Here is a 19,428-nt window from a genome sequence, read left to right as displayed (position 1 = left end):
GAATGACCAATGTGATCGATTCGATACAATATGAAAAATATTCTTTATACATTGTATTTGACTAACTGCGAATAGGTATTTAAATCTTAAACGTAAAAATTACAATAAATTGAGATAATATTAATTTTGTATAATATTATAAACAACTAATCGCACGATACGAAATAAATAATAAAGTAATAAGAGAAGATATAAAATATAATTTTGCGAGAAAAAACGTAATATTAGAAACGTAAAATATGAAATAAAGTAAAATTTAATTAAAAAAAAAAAAAAGAGGAAGTGCCAGTTCTAAAATGATTCGTATAATTCACAATATCGCGAAGAAACGAAAAAAATAAACACCTGAAGTAGTAGTGAAACGTTTAACATCACGAGATCAACATCGCGTGACTAAACCGGAATAAATCGTGCCGATCGGATCTTTCAATCTGCCGAAAATTAGCATACCATCAGTTTTGATTCTGTACACGCGGGATCCGTCTACCCTTTTTTCTTGCAATGGGTACCACGCAGATGCCTTAAGGTGTTTGCACGTCCTCTAAAAGAAAATGAGAAAAGAACTCGATGGTATCCCGTAACTTGTGTATCAGAACCTACCGGGGGGCAAAGAACAGCACCGACCACGAGAGGGGAGGACGAGCCCGTTATAAGCACGAGCACTGGCTATTCAGCAGCTTAGCAAGCTTAGTGCCGGTTCCACGATCCCTACCGGTAACATAGGGTCCCAAACATCCGTGATCCTCTCCTCGTTGCGCGTTTTTTCTCTCGATCGAGTGGTTTTCCGTTTCTCTGTGGAAATGGACCGATTCCATCGAGCGTCGTCAGAAACGAAACTATTGCTGCTCATTGTACAGACTGTCATCGCGATTTTGACGATCACTGGCACTATTTACGCTGATCCAAAAAGTAAATCGTTCGACTTCCAGTCATCGTTAGAAGAGGTCCATCGGGGAGAGGATGATGACAACGCGGTAATCATTGATGGTAAGTGGATGATTTCTTGGATCTAGTTCAATTATGATTCATTAATAATTAAATAAAATAAAATAGATAAATAGGAATTTTAGAGAAATAACTATTTGATTTCATATAACTGATAGATTCGTCTTTTTTTCCAAGGTTGATCGATGTACAATGGAACTCCACAATTGAAATATAATGACTATTTTAATATATAATTAGATGCTTATAAGGAATAGAGTAGATGAATAACATCGATTAGCCTGTCGCTATATTATTATACGTCTCATTGATGATCGAGTATTAATCACCTGAAGAATCTGGAGATGAAGAACTCGTTCGAGTTCGTTACATGAGATTACGACACTTGATGGCATTTCGCGATGATAACATGCGAATAATCGAAGAGAATCATACACGAGAATCACATGTGATCGATCATGCGTGTGTTCCATACACAGCGAACGGAAGTCTTCCAGGCGTGCGTACCAGTCTTGTGTGTGCACCTATATGTAACCTGTGGGTCAGCGAACCCACTGTCAAGAATCTGGATGGAATTCTATTGTGATGTCTCGGTCTCGGTCGATCGGTGTTTTAAAAACATTCGATGATATAATGAAATTTGGCTTGATCTTACCGGAAATAAATTGGATTATTCTCTGTCATCTAATCTGTAATTAATTGTAATTGTTTGTACGCAAAGAGCGCAATAAGATTATGTTTATAACGAATAATATATAAGAATATTGTTGATTGATTATTAAAAATCATTCGATTTGAATCAACGTAATATTAATCTAATATTAATAAAATAATATTGATAAAAAAATACCCACATGTTTTGTATGAAGAATAATGAGACGTAGTAAAAAATAAAAAGCTTCTCTCGTTCAATCACATGATTTTCTTGCGAATATACAAATACATAATTCATTACATAATGAAGACGATCTGCATTCATTACAACAATAGACAATGTGTCAGACATCGTTTATGTACATATACACGATTCTATGTGTTTATATTCCCGCTATAACGATTCTTTCATCGATGAATATGTTTATAAACCGATCACGAACGACTTGGGAAAAGACGAGTGAAATTATTATTTTAAAAAATTATTTCTGCTGATATAATTAATCTGTCGATTAAAATATAATTAAATTAAAAAAGTACCATTTTATCATTCAGCCGCCAGTAATACAGATATCCAAACTGAGACGAGAGATAGTCGTGGTATACTGTGGAATGGAATCCCCAACAGCGACACTTGCCTGACATCAAAAGGAGAGATTGGTCGTTGCACCAGCTTCAAAGAATGTTATCCATATTTCAAAATTCCCGATTTGAGCGCTCTAGATGGCTGGGTTCTTGGTGTTTACGACACCTGCAGCTATATAAAGGGGAATGGACAGATGAATTTCGGAATCTGTTGCTCCAATATACTTCCGGTCGTTACACCACAGTCAGACGACGATTCTACTATAGAAAATAATCAGGTAAATATTTTTATCGGAGAATTAAATATTTTTTCAAGTTCCCTTCGAACAATTTCTCAACTGAAATTACAGATCCTAGTTAGTTACCAAGAACTCGTAAAAATAATACGTGATGCGAATCGAAAAGGTTCTAACATAGAAAGTCATACTTCGGGTGTATCTATTGAACAAAGAAATTTCGCAAACAGACTTTTACGACTTTACTTTTACTACCGTGTCTAATCGGCACCTACTATCCATTCCTTACCATGAAATCTTCATTGACGATTCTCTCTATTTCTTCCTGTTCCGTCATTCCTTTTGAAACAATATCGATATTTCACGGAGATTTGCTTCATAATTTAGGAAAGCAACGACAATAGGGAGGAAGAAATGGCCGCAAAACCAAGGCCACAGAACCCAGGTTCCTGGCCGCCACCGATCCCAACGCATCCACCTGATCATACCATACCACCGCTACCCACTCATCCACCGTATCTAGAATTACCAACGTTCTCAACGATAAAACCAGTTTCCACATCAAAAAAACCTGATATTGCGACGACCTGGCCAACGAAGAAACCTGCCTGGTGGCCAAATGTTCCAATTGTACCAACGACCAGTGAAAAACCCTCAGAAATTATTTCGAGCATTGATATGTCTCAATGCGGTGCAAAGAACGGTATTCAGGACCAGGAGAGAATCGTAGGTGGTCAGAATGCTGACCCTGGCGAGTGGCCTTGGATCGCGGCACTCTTCAACGGTGGCCGACAATTCTGTGGTGGTTCACTCATCGACAATAAACACATTCTCACTGCAGCTCATTGTGTTGCCAAGTAAGTTCTCCGTAAAACGTATAGAATGATAAAATCATTTGGTACGCTTGGTATTTTCATATAGCTTCTATTCCTGCAAGACAATCGTTAGATTTGTTAATAAAAAATTAAAACTACAATCACTTTTTTTTAATAATTCTTTTTTTTTATACAAAATGCTATCCTTGTATATTATTATATGATTGTGATCATATATATTATATGCATATTATACGTTCTATAAAAAAAGAAAGAGAATTTTGTATAAATGAATTTTATTCCTATGTTTCCAGCATGAATTCCTGGGACGTAGCAAGATTAACGGTCCGTCTTGGAGATTACAATATTAAAACTAACACGGAGATCCGACATATCGAACGACGAGTGAAACGAGTAGTCAGACATAGAGGTTTTAATGCACGCACTCTGTATAACGATATTGCACTACTCACACTCAATGAACCTGTTTCATTCACGGAACAAATACGACCCATCTGTCTGCCGAGTGGTTCGCAGTTGTATCCTGGAAAAATTGCTACAGTCATTGGTTGGGGTTCCTTGAGAGAAAGTAAGAAATTTAAAAAAAAAAAAAGATTAATTTAATATTTAATTGTATTAATTAAATTCTTTCAACAAAAAAAGAATTATAACATTGTTTTAATTTTTAAGGTGGACCACAACCAGCAATACTTCAAGAAGTTTCCATACCTATTTGGACAAATAGTGAATGCAAATTAAAATACGGTGCCGCGGCACCTGGCGGTATTGTAGACAGTTTCTTGTGTGCAGGACGAGCTGCGAAAGATTCTTGCTCGGTTTGTATTAAAACTGATTTATTGTATTATTAATTTATTGAATTTTCGAATGCAATGTATCCTCTATTTCATAGGGTGATAGTGGTGGTCCTTTAATGGTTAATGATGGTCGTTGGACACAAGTTGGTATTGTCAGTTGGGGTATTGGATGTGGTAAAGGTCAATATCCTGGCGTTTATACTAGAGTAACGCATTTCCTGCCTTGGATTTATAAAAATGTGAAATAAAACTCAAATTAGTCTTATTCAGTTTTTTACCATTGTCATCCTCGCATCATCAAAGCCGATATGATATCATGTAATATAAAATTAAGAATCATTAAAATTTATATATAAATAAAAATGAAAACTTTTATTCCTATAATTTATTCCTATGCAATTTGTTTTATGAACTGTTATCATTAGCAAAATAAATAGCAAAACATGTTCATCTAGGAACAAGTGATGACACAAAAATTTTAAATTGTAACAAAATATTTTATAATACTATACATATACAACTATATAAAAAATATTTTATACAATTTTAATGTTATATTATTCCTGTCATAAAGCAATCCATATGTTATCCATCTTCTTATTGCATTGAAATGATCTTCTTTTGAAGATTATATATTACAGTTGTTCGCATTTAAATGTTGCATAATGTTACTTCAGTCATAAAATAAACTGTAAATTGATATCTATTTTTCCATCAATATGATTTTTATGTTTCGCAGCTGCTCACGTTTAAATGTTGCATAATGTTTCGTGCTAAAGAAAAGAACCGAGACAAAAATCGAATTCATAACATTCATTTGTAACATACTATATAATATAAAATTACCTTGAAAATAACATGTATCGTAATTATCGTCGGGTTGTGGTATAAAAGGTGGCGTCGCTTTCAACGGTTCGTTCCAAGGGAAATCCTGAAAAAGTTTCATAACTCGCACTTCTTGTGCAGAAGGACGCTCATATTGATCTAAAGTGAGAAGTGCATCTATGGCTTCCACAGCAACTGTTGACAGAGCTTCTTCTTCCTCTGGCCAAGGAATATCTTTAGCAAGAATATTAGAAAATACAGCATGTGGTGTTTCATCGTTAAATGGTGGAACACCTGTGCAAAATTCAAACAGGCACACGCCTAAAGCCCACCAATCCACTGCAGGTCCATGACCTTGTTTTAAAAGTAATTCTGGTGCAAGATAATCAGGTGTTCCAAGAATACGATCATCTGATCGATTAACAGCTTGACCGCCTCTTCTTACCGATTTCGGAGTTCTGTAAGGTGTGTAACAATTGCCAGAAGTTGCAGGTGTTTTTATGGGAGATATAACTTGAGGCGAACGATGTTTCTCAGAATTGTCACCTATAGGTATCTCAGGAGCTGAATGTGATGTAAGAACTGGTGGAAGTTGAAATCTTGTCGTTTTAATCAAACGTACCGTTTCTTCCTCGCATGTTTCTGCATCTTCTTCACTATAGCATCTCTGTTTCGTAAATGATACTGGTGTACTAAATGCAACTCTTCCGCTAGATCCACTTTCTTGTACCATACCTGTATCAGTAGTATTGTTCGTTTGTTTTACTGATTCAGAAATAACGGAATTAATTGGACTTCTAGAAAATATACAACCACGATTTTTTCTTTTTGGTGTTTTATCAACATCCAAATCCATTATACTTAATTCACACGTTAAACCAGTTGTTCCTCCTGTTGTTCTCTTTCGTTTTGCACCTCTGGTAAATGTATTCGTACATGTACTTAATGGACTAGTATGAGGAAGAGGTTGTTGAGATTGTTCTGCTTCTAATGTGGATTCGTCCTCCTCTTCTAAATTTTGATTAAGTTGATTATTAACGCGAACCGAAGATGCCTCACATGTATGATAACTTCCAGAGCTACTCTCATCATCTTCATCTTTTTTTTCAACAATAATATGCTCCAAACGTTCCGTTAAATGAAGATCTTCTGCAGATTGAAAAGGAGTAATACCAGATACTCGGGAATAATCTCCTGATGCAGCAGATGAAATTATCGAATTTGGTGAAGATTGAAATTTAGTTGAATTTTGTTGTAAAGCAGGAAGTAAATTAACACCAAGTGTACTTTTGTCACTAAGATTAGATTCACTTGTCGATCTTTGTCCAGAACCAAAAGATAAATGTGATGTCAAAGAAAGAAGTTGTCCAGGAGTTCTAGTGCAAAGACTGGGTGTACAATTAACTAAATCTGATATTTCAAGATCTCTATGCAAAGATATATTACTAAGTCCAAAATCTGTCAACTTGACATGTCCTTCTTTTGACAAAAGCATATTATCTGGTTTTAAATCCCTATGTACAATTCCATGAGAATGAAGATATTCCAAAGCAAGACATATTTCTGCAGTATAAAAAGCTGCCATAGATTCTTCCATGTAACCATATACACCAAGCAAGCTTTTAAGATCTCCACCAACCATGTACTCCATTACTAAATAAACACTACTAGCCGATTGTAATGAATAAAATAATTGTACACAATATGGACTACGTGTCAAAGCTAAAGCATTTCTTTCAATGATCACTTGTGAAGCCATATTCTTATTAATCATCTCATTTTTTTTCATTACTTTAATAGCATATACTTTTTCAGGATTTGACTTTTTATGTCCAAGAAAAACTTTGCCAAATGCACCACGACTTATTGGTTTCACAATTTTAAAATCTTGAATTTCTGGTACCTAAAAATTAAATATAATATTAAGTAAAAGTACGAATTTATTAAATTTCAGGTCTGAAAATTTTTTTTATTCGTAATAATATATATTTACCTTTGCTGTGGGATTAACAATTTTAGATATAGTATTAAAAATAGAATTATTGATTTGTCTGCTCGTTGATACCTGTTGCGGCGTACACTCCCCATACAGAATTTCATGTTCATTTCCTGAGTCATTATAATTTATACGAGAATTTTCGTCATCTGTTTCATTAATTTGGTCATTATCGTTTAGACGTGAATTTGGCGAATTAATCGCCGCTTCTTCCATTTGAAAAAATAACCTAATCAACTGAATTACAAACTTATGTAATGAAACTTAAAATATTGAAACCTTGATTCATGAAATAATTCCACAACACAAAAAATGTGAAATTTTACTCATCGTTTCTTCATATTTTATATTATTCTCTTATATACACAAATAAATCTTAACGGTTATCTGAACATATTTAAAAGTTAACATATGTATGATCATGTGACAAGAAAATATACTACATACTTCAAGTAATTTAAAATAATCAGAACCGCCAACAATAATTCTTTTTTACTAATTATCATTATATAATATAAATAAGTCATATTTAATAACTAATAAAATAGATTTATTATTGTGGTTATAGAAAATAATAATTTTGAATTTATAATTTGCATCCTAATTAAAAATGTTTTTTATAACATTTAAGTGCATAGGAACTTCCATGACTTTGAAACGGTTGCACTGAGCACTTACAATTCCCGCCTTTAAATTTTTTATATTCATAGCTTCTTTGCATTACTGCACGAAAACGTTGAAAGATAAAATAGTGTGTGCAGTATATGAAACATTTATTTAAATATAAATTTGTCATATTGAAATTATATTATATAGTTTTTAAAATTATTTTTAATTTTTTGTTCGGAAATATACATTATAATAATATATTTTTGATAACCTTATGATGTCTGACAAAATAGTAAAAAGAGCACCTAAAAAAAAAGGAGCAAATGCATATAAATTGCCAGATCCAATTTCTGCTGGTGAAATATTGACAGATATGGGAAAAAAACAATGGATTCTTGGCGTATCAATCGGTATTGGTGGTTTTGGTGAAATTTATTCTGGTATGTATTATTTTTATTATTGTAACATTTATGTCTTTATCTCATACATATCTTCTCTGTATATCTTATTTAATCATAATAATAATTACAGCTGCACCTTATAATGGAAAAGTTCCAAATGAATATCCTAATGTAATTAAAATTGTAAGTATTTGTTATAGATTTATATTCATTTGTTTGCATGTTTATTATTTTATATGAAATAAATAAATTTTCCAAATTTTAGGAACCACATGGAAATGGTCCATTATTTGTAGAAATGCATTTTTACATGAGAAATGCCAAACCAAATGAAAGTGAGTTATTTAAATTTCAATATTTAAATATAAATAATTTTTATCTATGTAGATTTACCTTTTTAGTTTTACTGTACATTTTATATGCATATATTATGAAACTAGTATAGAAAAAGAAAGAGTACCATGTAATTGGTTTTAGTTGATAATTGGAGAAACAAAAAGAAACTTCCAGCACTTGGTATGCCTCGATATATTGGCTCTGGTAGTCATGAATATAAAAAAACAAAATATCGATTTATAGTAATGGAACGATATGGTACAGATTTATGGAAATTATTTGAAGCAAATAATCGAAGATTTCCAGAACATACAGTGTACAAAGTAGCTTTACAAATAGTAAGAGGCAATCCAAAATAAATTTTTATAATTCAATAATTCATAAATAAAAAATATAAAGTATTACAATATTATATATAATTATTTTTTAAATGAATTATTACAATTTGTATGATCATAAAATTTTTAGATAAATGTTCTAGAATATATCCACCATAAGACATATGTACATGCAGACATAAAAGGAGCAAATTTATTGTTAGATTTAAAATCTAAAAATCAAGTTTATCTAGTAGATTTTGGATTGGCTTCTCATTATACAACAAAAGATGAATATAAATTAGATCCAAAGAAAGCCCATAATGGAACTATTGAATACACCAGCAGAGATGCACATATGGGAGGTAATAGTTAATAGTATAGTTATAATCATTCAGTAAAATTTAATATGTGTAATTTTAATAATATATATATGTATATAGTACCAACAATGCGTGGAGATTTTGAAATTTTGGGTTATAATATGATTCACTGGTTATGTGGATCACTTTTATGGGAGAAAAATCTGTCAGATCCAATTGCAGTACAAAAACAAAAGGAAAAGGCTTTTGATAATATTCCAGAATTTTTAAATAAATGTTTTCATGGAACAATTTCAAATACTATACATAAATATATGACTTTATTAGCAAGTATAAAATTTAATCAAATACCAGATTATGAAAAATTTAAAAAAATATTAATAGAGGGATTAAAACAATTATCACATAAACCAGATGGAAAGTTAGAATTTAAAACTGATATCAAAAATATTTCTCATAAACAAATTCCAAAAACTACACCACAAAAAATAAAAAATATAATTAATCAAAAAAGAAAAAGTCCTCGTATAAAATCAACAAAAAATACAAGTCCTGTGAAAAGTCTTGATGATAGCAATGTAGGAGTTGTAATAGACAAAAAACGTGGTGGTGTAAAAGATATTAAACTAGCATTAAATGAGATTGAATCTGATGAAGAATATGATATAAAAATAGTTAAAAAAGCAAAAAAAAATTCTAGTTCTGTAAATAAATATAATGAGGAAAAAAGTCCAGTTAAAAGCAAAAAAAAAATTAATTATATTCACAGTGAATCTGATTCTGAACCAGAGGTATATAAAATATATATTTTTTAAATTTAATAAAAATACATATTTATTATTTATATATATTATTTATATGTATTATATATATTTGAATAGATAACATCAAAAGGTACTAAATCGCGGCCCATAAATACTCGAAATGCAACGTCTAAAAATACAAGAGCAAAAAATCAGGAAAGTGCATCTGAAGAAGACATGTTTAGCACGTAATTATAAATATGACGTGAGTATTAATACTTCAAATGTTTATACACATTGAAAATCCTTATTTAGTGGAATTTTGTATATTATTGTATTTATAACAACTTGTATTTATAAAACTATTGATATAATTATGCAAAAAAAATATTATTTGCAATTGTATTTCATTATCTTTATAATTTATACTGAGAAAAAATAATATATTTTGATACATTTGCATGATAAAAAATTGTATAAAATATGTAAAAGTTTGTAATATTAATGCTGACAATTGGGCAGTATTAATTTTCTGTATTTATATAAAAATAAAGAATTTTCTATAAATTATTTATTGATTAGATTTATAAGATATTGAAGATTTAAACAAATGAAATGTTATCAAAAAAGTTTTATAAATGTATAACTTCTGTACAAGTATATATATATATATATATATATATATATATATATATATATATACAAATATATATTTGTTTATTAACATTGTTTACAAATTATACTTAAATTATCTATTTTTTTAATTTTTGTATTTGTGGTGCACTTATCTTAACTTTTCCTGGAATATTTCTAGCTATTGTTTCTTCTTTCACCGCTTTTAATAAGTCTTTTTCTCTTAATGTAATTTCTTTATCTTTCATAAATACTGCCATAGCAGTCTTTGCTGCCTTTCCTCTTTTACCTGTTCCTGGAGTTAGTTTTACTTTAAATCTGAAAAAGTAGAAAATTTAATAATAAATTAAAATTTTAACATAATATGATATAAAAATAAATAATTTAACTTACTTATAATTAAGCACAGTATTATAAGGCGCTACTACTGGTATAGCAAATAATAATTCATCTTCTGTAACAGGTTTTCCTGTTAATTGATCTAACATATCTATTTCAGGTCCCGGACCTGTGTCTTCTTCTTCAATATTTTCTACAATTTGAAAATTTTGTGGCGGAACTGATTTCATTATACTTTTTTTTTTTGTTTGTTGTTTTGGTCCAGATGGATCTTTATTTCTATTCTTTTTTTTATCTTCTTTTGCATTACCTGCTGACTAAGTATTATCATATTATTATAATAAATTTTTTCTAACTATAAATATTATGAATTACAAAAGATGTTTACTTGAAGAACTTGCATAGATAATCTTCTATCTTCTTCATCTTGATCTTTATATTTTTCTTTCATTTTTTTCAACCTTCCTTTTTGTCCTCGTTTTAAAATCACTTGATCATTTTTTTTACTATCTATTTCAATTTTTTCTTTATTTTCTTTTTTAAATGACTTTTGTTTAACTTCTAAATCTTTCTTCTTACACATGGTATTTATTAATACAGGTTTATCATCGCCTAAATAAATAATATCTTCTACAACTTCCTGTGATATTGTAGTTGGCTGATTATTATCAACATGTAACTTTACTCTATAAAAATAAAATATATGATATAATATAATTTTAAAAAATAAAAAATTTATATATATAAATTATACAATTTACTTTGAACCAGAAATATCAATTTTAATTTGTGTATCAGGAAATTGAAATGGATTGTCTTCTTCATTACTATCTTGATTAATATTTTTTTCTTCCATAAATAAATCTTTTTTAGATTCTTCCTGAATAGGATTTAAGTTATTCTTATTTTCAGGTTGTTCATCTATTTAATTTAAAATTGTAAAATAATGAATTAATAATATTAATATAATTTACTTTATATTTATTTCTATATAAAATAATATTTCACCTTCTTCAGAATCTTCTATTAATTCAATTTCTTTATCTTCTTCAATAAAAGATTCTGTATGCTCATTTTCATCATCAATAATTCTGACCTTTCTTTCATCTTTATGCCTTTCAATTGAACTTTCTTCTAAACGAAACAAAAATCCTAATCCCATAACTAATTGACATGGTGGCAGATAATTCTTCTTTCCACGAATCATAAAGGATCCAGTAGTAAGATATTCACCAGTTGGAGCAGTTTTAGAAACTTGATCATTATTTACCCACCATGCTCCTGCTACTACTTTAGCATCCCATGCAATACTAATATCATAATATCATAATATTTTTATAATAAAAAAATATATAATATATTTATAATTAAAATATGAATATTTATATACCTGTAGGCAACAGCCATTGTACCTGCTTCAGCTAAAGTTTTTGGAGGCACAGAACCTCCACCAGGATTTTTGATAATAACAGAACTTGCACCAGTTAAATCTGCATGAACATATATATCTCCAGTTTTAAGATATCTTTTTACTATCAATTCATTTTGTTGTTGATCTCTTCCACCAATTACTACAAGATTATATTATATTATTAAAAAGAAATGGCTTTTATTATGAATATTATATATTTTTTTAACAATTTACCAAGATAATTTTCAGAACTAATAAACCAATAAAATTTTTCAAACCAATATATTTTTCTTAATTTATTAATACTATGAATAGTTTGTACTTCTTTTAGCGTTTGTTTTGTTTTCTTTTCTGCTGATTTTAAAGCCTTGTCTTGCGATTCAATTGTTTTTTGTTGTTTTTTAGCTGCTGATCTCTTTTGATTATAATATTTCCTAGCATTTCCAAAAGCTGTATGTGCTAAATCAATATCAATTAACATAGGTTTCAATTCAGACTCTTCATCACTGTCTTCATAAGGATCATGTAATAATAAGGAAATATGATTTGTTTCTAATTTTAATTGTTTAATTGCAGATGCAACAGGATCACCTTTACTTTCTGCTTCTTTTAACAATACCTTTATATCTGGCCAAGCCATTTGATTAGCAAGAGCACTTTGTATAGCTAATATGGCATTATCTACTAAAGTTTGATTTCTGGAAATTAATTCTGCTTTTTGTTTGTCTAATTCTTGGGTTTTTTCTAATGTTATTAATCTTTGATCATGATCTTTTTTCACATTTTCTAATTTTTTGAGAGCTTCACGTTCTTGTTGTAAAGCTTTCAAATCCAACTTTTGACCTTCCATTGTAGAAAAATATTCATCTACTGCAACATCAAAAGAAGCAAATTCTTTATATGGATGATCTTTATATTGTTCAAATAAAAATGGATGAAATTCAATATTAGTATATATAAAATCTTTTTGACCATCTGTTGTTGGTTTTATTTCTTTTTTTTGAATTATATATCCTTTCGAAACATTTTGTCTTGCAAAGTTCATCATATCATTTGCATATTCTAATGCTAATATTAATTTTGACATATCTTCTTCAATATTAAAATCTCTACCAATTTTACAACCCAATGTGAATCCATGTTTTAATAAGACATGATCAATTATAGCAGAACCAAATTCTAGAAGTGGATTTAATATTTTTTTTAAATTTTCTCCTATTTTGGCATTTTGTAAATGTTGTTGTATATTTTCTATAGGTGGCATTATATTTTGATGAGCACGATCCATAGGATATTTCTCTTTGACTGCAAATCTATTAAATATATATTTTTTAATCTTTTTACATTTATATAAAATATAATTTTAATATTTAAAATTTGTTTTTTATTTTACCTAATTTTATCTCCCTCTGTGTGAGGTCTTAAAATATTTAAAATAGTCATTTCATAATCTGTTAACACAATATTTCCACGATCATATAATTCTAAAATTATGTGATAAGCTGCTTCACCACTTCCAAATTGTAAATCAATCATTCGATCTACACCTATTTGAGTAAGACTCTCAAGTCGTTTATTTTTAAGATGTTTTCGCATCTGTGAAAATAATATGATATATAATTTTTTTAAATAAATCATTTAAATTCTATAATATACCTTCATCGAAAATCCTGAAGGTGCTACATTTTTTGGCCATTCAAATACTGTTGTATGAATTCTATTGCCAGATTCTAATAAAAGGACACATTTTTCTTCACTTCGTTGAAGACGTATAAGGTAAGTTCGATGGTCAATATCATAAACTTGATTTACGCGCATACCAATAAGTCTAAATATTAAAATTAAAATAAAATTATTTAATCTTAAAAAATCTTTAAAAAATACATCAATATCAATCCTAACCTTTATGCAATAATTCACTTACTTTTGTAACTCGTTTATAGTACAAGCAATGTCATATGAATTAAATCTTGTTTTCATTTTTATAAGTATATTATTCTTTTCTCTTTAATATTTAAAGAATTGAAAAATTAAAAATTAACAATCTTGAGTTCACGTTTAACTTTACTTGCGCACATATGTATCGCAAATGACATATCGAATATATACATATATATATTGTGATATTTATATACTATCAAATTCTATTCATTAAAGATAGAAATTTACATGTAAAAATATACATATGCACAGCATATATGTATTATAAATTTAAAAATTCATGTTCGTAATTCATATGAACATTATTTATTGTTAAATACGCATTGTTTCGTAAAAAAATTTTATTTCTGAAAATAAAAATTTAAACTTTAAAAATTTCGTGAATCATTTTTTCTCAGGTTATATTTTTTTAATATAAAATTAAGATTTTTAAAATTAAAAATTTTTATCTGTATTTACAATTATTTGAAAAATATAATTGAAAAAAATTCCAATATACAAAAGTTTGAAAATATTGTATATATCTTAAATATATATACAAGAGAATACAACAATTTTTTTTTATATATTTTATTCAATAATACAAATAAAATATAATGTGAAATTTGTAGATATTAACGATAAGATTTCTGATATCTTGCTCTTGCACCTGGACCACCAAATTTTTTTGGTTCACATCGTCTTGGATCAGCAACCAAAAGAGTGCGATCATATTGAATAAGAATATCTTTTACTTCCTTCTTACTTGCTTCATCAACATCTAAAATAAATATTTCATGAAAATAATTTATATTTAGAGTTAAAATATATATGTATAATATTAAATTTTTTAATATATAATTTACATTTTTGATAATAAGCTACAAGAGCCTTAGAAATAGCCTGTCGAATAGCATAAATTTGTGCTACATGACCACCACCATTTACTCTTACTCTGATATCCACTCCAGAAAATTTTTCCTATATAAAAAATATAACAAATAAAATATTATTAAAATTAAAGAATTAATAATTAATAATACATAAATATAAATTTTCTCAGTGTTTTTATTTTTATAATCATGAATAATCATGTTCGGAATAAGAGAACATCATAGAGCAACATTAAAAAAAAATGGTAGTGCAATATTTAAAAAAAAATTAATATTTTTTATCATTGTTTAAAATAATATAACAAAATACATATTAAACTACATAAAATTAATATATTTTCCGATACTTACTTTGCCGAGTAACAAAATAGGCTCTTGTAATTTGTATTGTAATACACGAGGTTCAACTAATTCCAATGGACGTCCATTTACTCGAAGATTTCCACGGCCTCGTTTGCAATAAGCAACCGCAGTAGCACTTTTCTATAATAATAAATGTATATAATAAATATATATTTGAAAAAACATACGCAAACATAACCTCTTTTATTGGCAATTTACACTTACTTTGCGTCCGAAGACTTGCACAGATTGAATTGGTTCTTTTTGTTTCTGAAAAGAAAAAAAATCAAACAATTTAATATAAAAACATAAATTTACTTTTTATAAAGAAGAAAATTTATAAAATTTATAATTTAAAAAACCCACCTTCTGCATTTTGGAAAGCACGTCGTGAAAAGGAAGTAGGACGAAAGCAGTACGTTTAGATACAAACTACATTAGTCAAATTTAAACTTTAAATAACTTCCGCTTATCAGCGTGATATATAAAGAGATCGATTAAATAAGTTTTTCAATTTACAAGTTTATATAAAAATATATTACAAATATGATAAAGTGAACTTTATTTTTGTAATGATTTTTTTGTTATGAAAATGTAAAAATTATTCATATCATTTTCATAATTCTTTTATCATTTTCGTATTATATGTGATTTTATTGAATCGTATAGAATAAGTTCCATAGATAAAGTATTTTCTTATATGTATTTTTTTAACGAAATGTAACTCAAATGTAACTAATACAATTATTTATGAATTCAATTAATAATTTATTTTTACATAAATATTTAAATATGAAAAAATGTGAAAATTATGCAAACTATAAATATAAATTAATTATACAAAAAATAAATACTAATATTACAAATATATTTATTCATTATTAAATATATAATGATAAGAAATTTTTTCAAATATTCATAAAGTAAGTAAACTATAAGAAAATATGTACTATATATGTATATATGTACAATATATCATAACAATTTACGTAGCTTATCGTAATTTATATATTATTCAATAATTATATCAATCTTATGGACAATCATGGACATTGTATTTGTAATTACAATTATTGATCTTTGTATCAAATACAAGATTTTTAGGGCATTGGAATTTGTTTATAATATATTTATTATTTACAATTCGACAATAATAAAATATTGAACAATCTTGTGGATCTCGAACGTAGCCCTCCTGTGTGCATATAGAATTCGGTGATGATGGTACAGATGACGATGGTACAGTTGATGTACTAATGGATATAGTTGTACTAATCGACGCACTACTAGATGTGATAGTTGTTATGTTATTCGATATACTACTAGTTGTGGATGCAACAGTTGAATCAGTGTTAATCGTAGTAGCAGTAGATGGATTATGTCCCTTTAACACCCTATTTATTGTATTTAAAAGTGAATACTTTTCACCACACGTACCATGAAAATCGTCGGTTTCGACGCTCCACATCATTATACCACCGAGACCATTATATTTAACATAATTGACCTTTTCTTCAACAGATCTAAAAATGTGGATATATTATTTCCTTTTTTTCATTTTTAATACCTATTGCTATTTTATTATAATGTTAATTTATTAAATACTTACATGGTATCATCATATCCAACCCATTGATTGTTTTTAAAAGCATAAGGTACACGTTGTTCAGGTTCACGTACTACAGTCCAACCTTGACCAATGAATTCACAAATTTCATTATAACCAAGCATACCATTTTCTCGTGTATAAGGTCCAGCTTGTCCAGCACCTATAGTTTTATCTCCTGGTTTATTGTTTGCGGAATTTGCCAAAGTGAAAGATCTACCGTAAGCTGGAATACCAATAATGAGCTTATCAGCTGGTGCACCTTCTGAAAGCCAATATTGAACAGATGAATTCTAAAACATAAATGTTTCATATTAATATTGAATTAATTAGACTATAACATATTTAATACCAATTTTAATATTTTAGTATTATTTTTTAATATTTTAATATAATTGGGAATGGAAACATACCACATTAAGCTCAGCTTGAGCTCCAGATTCGCTAGAGGAAGCGTATAGAGGAGCATTAATCGCTGCAAAATTGTTCCACGATCCATTTAAATCGTACGTCATAAGATTAATAAAATGAACATATTTCATTATTTCCGAAATATGATATGATTTCAAAGCTGAAGATTTAGCAGCAGCCACCGCTGCACTAAGGATATAATTATGTTTATCGAATTCTTGTTTTAATTCTTTTAACAAGGCAACAAAGTTTTCCTTATCAGCTTGTTTGCCACCACGTTGATTCGGATATTCCCAATCTATGTCGAAACCGTCAAAATCATATTTTTTCAAAAAGGCAACCACGTTTTTGACGAATCGACCTCGAATTTCAGGATTAGCAACGACTTCAGAATACTTATAAGATCCTTCGTTCCAACCACCTATCGCTATTAATGCCTTAGTGTTAGGGCTTAATTGACGAAGTCTAGTAAATTTTCCATAACCGTCCTTGCCACTTGGTAGATCCATCCAACTATCTAATATTCTGACGTTACCATCATTAGCAATACCAATAAAAGTATAAATCATATGAGTGCATAATGTCGGATCTATATCGGTAGGTTCGAACTTTCCGAGTCCAGGGCGATAAGCAGCCCAGCTACCATAATAGCAAACGATTTTTACTAGATAATGAAAAAACATTATTATATAAAATTTATAACAAAATTATTTCAATTAATATAATATTAATTCAAATACAAAAATTAAGATTATAGAAATAAAAGAAGAGAAATTAAGATTATAAAAATAACTAACGATATCGATTACATTGTTTAAAGATAACATATTAAAAATCATTAGTTTTATCAGTTTATTTAATGCTTACTATCGGCTGCGATGGTTGTAGCGGCATATGCCAAGAAAGCGATCAAAAATGCTATCTTCGACATCTAAAAGCAAACAAATTTTAAAAATATAATGTATGAGAAACTTTTATCTTTGAAATATAAAAGATATTAAAAATCCTGCAATTATGAAATTTCTCCGTCTAAAAGTTTATATGTGTATATAAAAATCTAAATCTAATAAATTTTTACAAATTATACAACAGAAAGTCGAGTTTATAAGTATCTAATAATTTATATAGGAATTCTGATATCCTAATCTTTTTTATCATTAAAATATACTAAAAGCAAAAATTTTAAGATATCTGAATGTTTGACAACGAATGGAAATCAATTTTTTCCCTTATTTCTTCAGTTTATTGACACAAGTGTTATGCAAGAATAACGATAAATTATTGCCGTTATTTCTACAATATAAAGAAAACATAAAATAAAATTAAATTAAATAAGATAGTTTTATAATAGATAATTAATATTATGTGCATTAATTTAAAAATTATCAAGAATATTTCACGATATATCATTTAAAAACTACATAATAAATAAAACTGTCGGATATAATAATATAATCGAATGTTAAAATAAATTAAAAAAAAGAATGATATTTTTTATTTGAAATTTTGTTTTTAGAAAAATCGAATTTAAAAATTTATTAATTCTAGTCTGAATCAATTATTGATAAAATGTTGAAAAGATAATTAAAAAGGAAATAAAATTTTTTTGTTTAAGCTTTTGTTTTGAAGAATATTAAAATTTTTTTTCATTTATTTTGAATGGAAAATTTTTTTTTACCCGATCATATTATTCAATCATATCTTATTATATCATATCCTAATTATAATATAACGGTTTTTCAATAATATGATATTAAATAATTGAATATAAAACAAAGATAAAAACATTACCTGTTTCACTTGCAAAATCAAGATTCCTGGTACACTTGATACTAGTTACTGATGCGTTACTAGTTAAGTTAGGCGATTGTTTGTCTTTAACTTCAATAATTATTTTTAAAAATTTATCGATAGAGAAATAGATAGATTAAGTAACAATTTCTTCTAGATTTATTTAATTTATAGTATCAATAAAATCATATATTATCGATCATCAAAATCATATTCAATTGCAATCAATTGTGTGTGTTTATAAAAAATGAATTATATCGCGATTCATATTCTTTTTTCTAATCTAATCCATTATCAAATAAAAATTTATCAATCATTATAAATTGACATAAGATATTTGATTTTGTTAAATATAATAATTTTTTTTTATAAATGAATATGTCAAAGTGAAACTAATAAAACTTTTATAATTATAGTATATAATTCAAAATAATTCATATTCAAGTTACATATTGAAAATATGAAAATTTTAAACATATATT

At 28.0% G+C, this 19,428-nt stretch overlaps 6 protein-coding genes and 1 long non-coding RNA gene across 13 annotated transcripts; 2 read left to right on the top strand and 5 right to left on the bottom strand.

Annotated features, from left to right (window-relative positions):
- Positions 1-353: 353 nt before the first annotated feature.
- LOC100871622 (uncharacterized) lies at positions 354-4,413 on the top strand. The gene is made up of 6 exons (XM_003696223.4): positions 354-987; positions 2,155-2,462; positions 2,808-3,277; positions 3,550-3,824; positions 3,926-4,071; positions 4,146-4,413. The coding sequence occupies exons 1-6, from the start codon at positions 801-803 to the stop codon at positions 4,296-4,298; spliced, it is 1,539 nt and encodes a 512-aa protein (XP_003696271.1). The 5' UTR covers positions 354-800; the 3' UTR covers positions 4,299-4,413.
- On the bottom strand, positions 1,437-2,356 carry LOC147658169 (uncharacterized). Its single transcript, XR_015291201.1, has 3 exons — positions 2,140-2,356; positions 1,800-2,044; positions 1,437-1,634 (listed from the first exon to the last, which is right to left on the bottom strand). It is a non-coding gene; the product is annotated as an uncharacterized LOC147658169 (long non-coding RNA).
- A 113-nt stretch (positions 4,414-4,526) lies between the features above and the next one.
- On the bottom strand, positions 4,527-8,352 carry gwl (serine/threonine-protein kinase greatwall). 6 transcript variants are annotated; one of them, XR_001112603.3, is made up of 5 exons: positions 8,342-8,352; positions 6,869-7,108; positions 5,321-6,778; positions 4,897-5,109; positions 4,527-4,823 (listed from the first exon to the last, which is right to left on the bottom strand). XR_001112603.3 is itself a non-coding variant. In XM_086904959.1 (5 exons), exons 1-5 carry the CDS (start codon positions 8,342-8,344, stop codon positions 4,777-4,779), a joined length of 2,091 nt encoding a protein of 696 aa, XP_086761085.1. In that variant the 5' UTR covers positions 8,345-8,352; the 3' UTR covers positions 4,527-4,776. The 6 variants fall into 6 exon arrangements, 5 of the variants coding, with proteins under 5 accessions (XP_086761085.1, XP_086761086.1, XP_086761082.1 ...); XM_086904959.1 differs by having other exon boundaries at positions 4,897-5,610; positions 5,692-6,778; XM_086904960.1 differs by lacking the exon at positions 8,342-8,352 and adding an exon at positions 7,198-7,312 and having other exon boundaries at positions 4,897-5,610; positions 5,692-6,778.
- On the top strand, positions 7,550-10,170 carry LOC100871745 (serine/threonine-protein kinase VRK1). Its single transcript, XM_012490750.3, has 7 exons — positions 7,550-7,920; positions 8,012-8,064; positions 8,147-8,216; positions 8,359-8,555; positions 8,686-8,899; positions 8,978-9,648; positions 9,739-10,170. The coding sequence occupies exons 1-7, from the start codon at positions 7,755-7,757 to the stop codon at positions 9,850-9,852; spliced, it is 1,485 nt and encodes a 494-aa protein (XP_012346204.3). The 5' UTR covers positions 7,550-7,754; the 3' UTR covers positions 9,853-10,170.
- Positions 10,171-10,230: 60 nt separating this feature from the next.
- Clbn (Nuclear export mediator factor NEMF homolog Clbn) lies at positions 10,231-14,103 on the bottom strand. 2 transcript variants are annotated; one of them, XR_015291198.1, is made up of 10 exons: positions 13,908-14,103; positions 13,640-13,811; positions 13,377-13,579; positions 12,218-13,296; positions 11,963-12,143; positions 11,581-11,882; positions 11,334-11,493; positions 10,961-11,258; positions 10,627-10,885; positions 10,231-10,551 (listed from the first exon to the last, which is right to left on the bottom strand). XR_015291198.1 is itself a non-coding variant. In XM_003696220.4 (10 exons), the coding sequence occupies exons 1-10, from the start codon at positions 13,961-13,963 to the stop codon at positions 10,353-10,355; spliced, it is 2,913 nt and encodes a 970-aa protein (XP_003696268.2). In that variant the 5' UTR covers positions 13,964-14,103; the 3' UTR covers positions 10,231-10,352. The 2 variants fall into 2 exon arrangements, 1 of the variants encoding a protein (XP_003696268.2); XM_003696220.4 differs by having other exon boundaries at positions 10,627-10,889.
- A 247-nt stretch (positions 14,104-14,350) lies between these two features.
- Positions 14,351-15,721, bottom strand: RpS16 (ribosomal protein S16). The gene is made up of 5 exons (XM_012490782.3): positions 15,505-15,721; positions 15,364-15,408; positions 15,148-15,279; positions 14,770-14,884; positions 14,351-14,684 (listed from the first exon to the last, which is right to left on the bottom strand). The coding sequence occupies exons 1-5, from the start codon at positions 15,511-15,513 to the stop codon at positions 14,539-14,541; spliced, it is 447 nt and encodes a 148-aa protein (XP_012346236.1). The 5' UTR covers positions 15,514-15,721; the 3' UTR covers positions 14,351-14,538.
- A 264-nt stretch (positions 15,722-15,985) lies between these two features.
- On the bottom strand, positions 15,986-19,180 carry LOC100868470 (chitinase-3-like protein 1). The gene is made up of 5 exons (XM_003696431.4): positions 18,947-19,180; positions 18,023-18,086; positions 17,158-17,819; positions 16,748-17,037; positions 15,986-16,661 (listed from the first exon to the last, which is right to left on the bottom strand). The coding sequence occupies exons 2-5, from the start codon at positions 18,084-18,086 to the stop codon at positions 16,172-16,174; spliced, it is 1,506 nt and encodes a 501-aa protein (XP_003696479.2). The 5' UTR covers positions 18,947-19,180; the 3' UTR covers positions 15,986-16,171.
- Positions 19,181-19,428: the final 248 nt, after the last annotated feature.

This window comes from Apis florea, unplaced genomic scaffold (genome assembly GCF_048593485.1).
Source record: "Apis florea isolate Af1SG1 unplaced genomic scaffold, ASM4859348v1 contig_2350_pilon, whole genome shotgun sequence".
Lineage (NCBI taxonomy): Eukaryota > Metazoa > Arthropoda > Insecta > Hymenoptera > Apidae > Apis > Apis florea.
Note: the sequence above shows the minus strand (reverse complement) of the source record. Positions and strands in the feature narration are given on the sequence as shown.

Bases quoted from the DNA above. Each gene is read 5' to 3' on its own strand.
- LOC100871622 (XM_003696223.4), top strand. From the start codon at position 801: ATGGACCGATTCCATCGAGCGTCGTCAGAAACGAAACTATTGCTGCTC. The intron at 988-2,154 runs GTAAGTGGATGA...TTTATCATTCAG, and splicing joins CAACGCGGTAATCATTGATG to CCGCCAGTAATACAGATATC. The intron at 3,278-3,549 runs GTAAGTTCTCCG...CTATGTTTCCAG, and splicing joins GCAGCTCATTGTGTTGCCAA to CATGAATTCCTGGGACGTAG.
- LOC100871745 (XM_012490750.3), top strand. From the start codon at position 7,755: ATGATGTCTGACAAAATAGTAAAAAGAGCACCTAAAAAAAAAGGAGCA. The intron at 8,217-8,358 runs GTGAGTTATTTA...AATTGGTTTTAG, and splicing joins AAATGCCAAACCAAATGAAA to TTGATAATTGGAGAAACAAA. The intron at 9,649-9,738 runs GTATATAAAATA...ATATTTGAATAG, and splicing joins AATCTGATTCTGAACCAGAG to ATAACATCAAAAGGTACTAA.
- gwl (XM_086904956.1), bottom strand. The intron at 6,779-6,868 runs GTAAATATATAT...TTTAATTTTTAG, and splicing joins TTGTTAATCCCACAGCAAAG to GTACCAGAAATTCAAGATTT. The intron at 4,824-4,896 runs GTAATTTTATAT...TCTTTTCTTTAG, and splicing joins CGATACATGTTATTTTCAAG to CACGAAACATTATGCAACAT.
- Clbn (XM_003696220.4), bottom strand. From the start codon at position 13,963: ATGAAAACAAGATTTAATTCATATGACATTGCTTGTACTATAAACGAG. The intron at 11,883-11,962 runs GTATATAAATAT...TTATGATATTAG, and splicing joins ACAATGGCTGTTGCCTACAG to TATTGCATGGGATGCTAAAG. The intron at 10,890-10,960 runs GTAAACATCTTT...GATAATACTTAG, and splicing joins TATCTATGCAAGTTCTTCAA to TCAGCAGGTAATGCAAAAGA.
- RpS16 (XM_012490782.3), bottom strand. The intron at 14,885-15,147 runs GTAAGTATCGGA...TTTTTTATATAG, and splicing joins CTATTTTGTTACTCGGCAAA to GAAAAATTTTCTGGAGTGGA. The intron at 14,685-14,769 runs GTAAATTATATA...TATTTATTTTAG, and splicing joins TGTAGCTTATTATCAAAAAT to ATGTTGATGAAGCAAGTAAG.
- LOC100868470 (XM_003696431.4), bottom strand. From the start codon at position 18,086: ATGTCGAAGATAGCATTTTTGATCGCTTTCTTGGCATATGCCGCTACA. The intron at 17,038-17,157 runs GTATGTTTCCAT...TTTATGTTTTAG, and splicing joins CTCAAGCTGAGCTTAATGTG to AATTCATCTGTTCAATATTG. The intron at 16,662-16,747 runs GTAAGTATTTAA...CCACATTTTTAG, and splicing joins GTTGGATATGATGATACCAT to ATCTGTTGAAGAAAAGGTCA.